General features: G+C 50.4%; 1 protein-coding gene across 1 annotated transcript; it reads left to right on the top strand.

Moving 5' to 3' along the window:
• Positions 1–584: 584 nt before the first annotated feature.
• Positions 585–2066, top strand: LOC135102549 (uncharacterized). The gene has a single exon (XM_064007830.1). The coding sequence runs from the start codon at positions 585–587 to the stop codon at positions 2064–2066; it is 1482 nt and encodes a 493-aa protein (XP_063863900.1).
• The last annotated feature ends 368 nt before the right edge of the window (positions 2067–2434 follow it).

Here is a 2434-nt window from a genome sequence, read left to right as displayed (position 1 = left end):
AGGTAACTGGAAGGACCTGTCAGAAATGCCTAATTTAACGACTTCAACCATGTCATTATAACGATAAGCATATGAATAAATTTACTTTGTGTGTGTGTGTGTGTGTGTGTGTGTGTGTGTGTGTATATATATATATATATATATATATATATATATATATATATATATATATATATATATATATATATATATATATATATATATATATATATATATATATATATATATATATATATATATATATATATATATATATATATATATATATATATATATGACTAATAAAAAATTTACATTCATTTCAATTGAAATGAAATGAGAGAGAGAGAGAGAGAGAGAGAGAGAGAGAGAGAGAGAGAGAGAGAGAGAGAGAGAGAGAGAGAGAGAGAGAGTGGGGGGAGGGGAGGAAGGAAGAGGGAAGGTGTTCAGGGAGAAGAGAGCTTGGAGTTAGTGAAGGGGCCGGCGGCGCTCATTGGCTGACTGCTTGGAGCGGCGGCTCGGCAGCTGGGAATACTGTTCACACTTCAGGGTAGATACATAAGGCCTGAACCTTCTAGTGACTGGATTCTCAGTAAGTACCAGAGATGACACCCGCCAAGGACAGCAAACCTTCAGGAGCAATGGAGCAGCAGTCTCCCAACAAGGCACAAAAGCGCAAGACAGATTCACCCTCACGCCACGAGGAGTGTCCTGCCATGGTTATCATCAAGAAGCGCAAGCACAGCGCCGGCCCGCCTGACCTGCAGACCACCGGGTCTGTGGCAGGCAACACGCGGAAGAGGCCGGCGACTGCCGTGGCGGTGTGTGAATCTTGTCCCTCCGTCGTGAAGAGGCGCAAGATTCCCTCACCGCCACAACACGAAGAACTTACCGCCGTGACTGAGAAGTGCATGCACAGTAATGACCGAGCAGCAGGCGACACCAGCGTAACGACGTCCAGCTGCAACAAGAAACGATCCGCATCTGAATCTTCGCCTCGCTCCGCCAAGAGGCGCAAGATTCCTTCTCAGTCACCAAATGAACAAACTGCTGCCGTCATTAAGAAACGCGAGAATACAACTCAAGAAGCAGCAGGCGAGAACAGCGTAACCGTGTCTAACTACAACAAAAAACGATCCGCATCTGAATCTTCGCCTCGCTTCGAAAAGAGGCGCAAGATTCACCACACGCCATCAACTTCAAAAGCCTCAGACCCATTTCGCGTGGACCAGAACACTAAAACGAAGGAAACCAAGGGGCGACGCGAAAAGCCAACGAAACTTTCCGAGAAGAGGGAGATAGCGCGGCTCCTTCACAAGCAAGGTGTTCGTCTCTTCAAGAAGAGTGAAGTCAGGGACATCACCAGCCTGGGCACCAAGCTGTTGGGTTCGGGCAGCTACGGCTCGTGCCACCTCGCCGTCGATCCCAACACGCGGCAGCCGCTTGTCATCAAGAAGTTCCCGCGTGACGGACTCGACGATCTCGCCACCGAGGCCACAAACCTGCACGCTCTGCGGCTTCCCGGCGTGCAGCGACTGGTGGGCGTGTGCGTCTCCAAGCGACAGATGATCACTGGCTTTGCCGGCACCACCTTGTCCAAGTACTTCCTGACCCGACCTTCCTTCGCCGACGCCATCAGCGTCTTCCTGCAGATCTCAAGAACACTACAGCAGATGCTCGACAAAGGCTTTTCTCATAACGACATTAAGGGAGACAACATCTGCGTTCAGGTGGATAGTAACGCCCCTAAGGCGACCATCATTGATCTCGGCCTCGCCCGGCGGGTCGGCACCACCGAGATCTACGAGTACACGTCAGACACGGAGTCGTACCCCTGGCTGGCGCCGGAACTGCTCCTGCACACCCACCCGTGCGGCGAGGCCTCCGACGTGTACAGCGTGGCCCAGCTGCTGGAGGAGGAGCTGCTCTCCGGGAACACGCGAGTCCAGAGACATCACATGGCCGCCCTCACACGCTGGATACTACGTGCCCAGAAACTCAATCCACGTAAGCGCCCACGCCTCGCTGCGCTCATCGACCTGCTGCAGCAGTTACACCAGGAGGCGACGCGGGACACGAAGGAGTGAGAAGCCTCCTGTTTAACCCGAATAGGTGACGTGATTTAATGAACGGTTTACGCACTGTTTCATTAAGGTCCCCATAGACGTTAAGACCGCTGGATCCCGCCGCCGTAATCGTAAACGAATCTCACCGTGCATGAAGTATCGTGCTACCGTAAGTCGAGGAGTCAGCGGCCCGATTGGAATCTGCCACTACCAAGTTCCTGGCTGAAGTTTGAACGTGTTTGGCATTGTCGTACGTTAATCTTCAGTTCTAAAGTAACATTCACAGCGTGAAGATGACGGCGACGTCCGCAGATAAAGAGTTTTGGGCCATTTTCGTTAAACTTAATGAAAAACAACCTTGTCAATGAAAGGTGAAACTTAAAGATTAC

Source organism: Scylla paramamosain, chromosome 8 (assembly GCF_035594125.1).
Source record: "Scylla paramamosain isolate STU-SP2022 chromosome 8, ASM3559412v1, whole genome shotgun sequence".
In the NCBI taxonomy this organism is placed as follows: domain Eukaryota; kingdom Metazoa; phylum Arthropoda; class Malacostraca; order Decapoda; family Portunidae; genus Scylla; species Scylla paramamosain.
Note: the sequence above shows the minus strand (reverse complement) of the source record. Positions and strands in the feature narration are given on the sequence as shown.

Excerpts from the sequence above, each read along its gene's own strand:
- LOC135102549 (XM_064007830.1), top strand. The coding sequence starts at position 585 with ATGACACCCGCCAAGGACAGCAAACCTTCAGGAGCAATGGAGCAGCAG.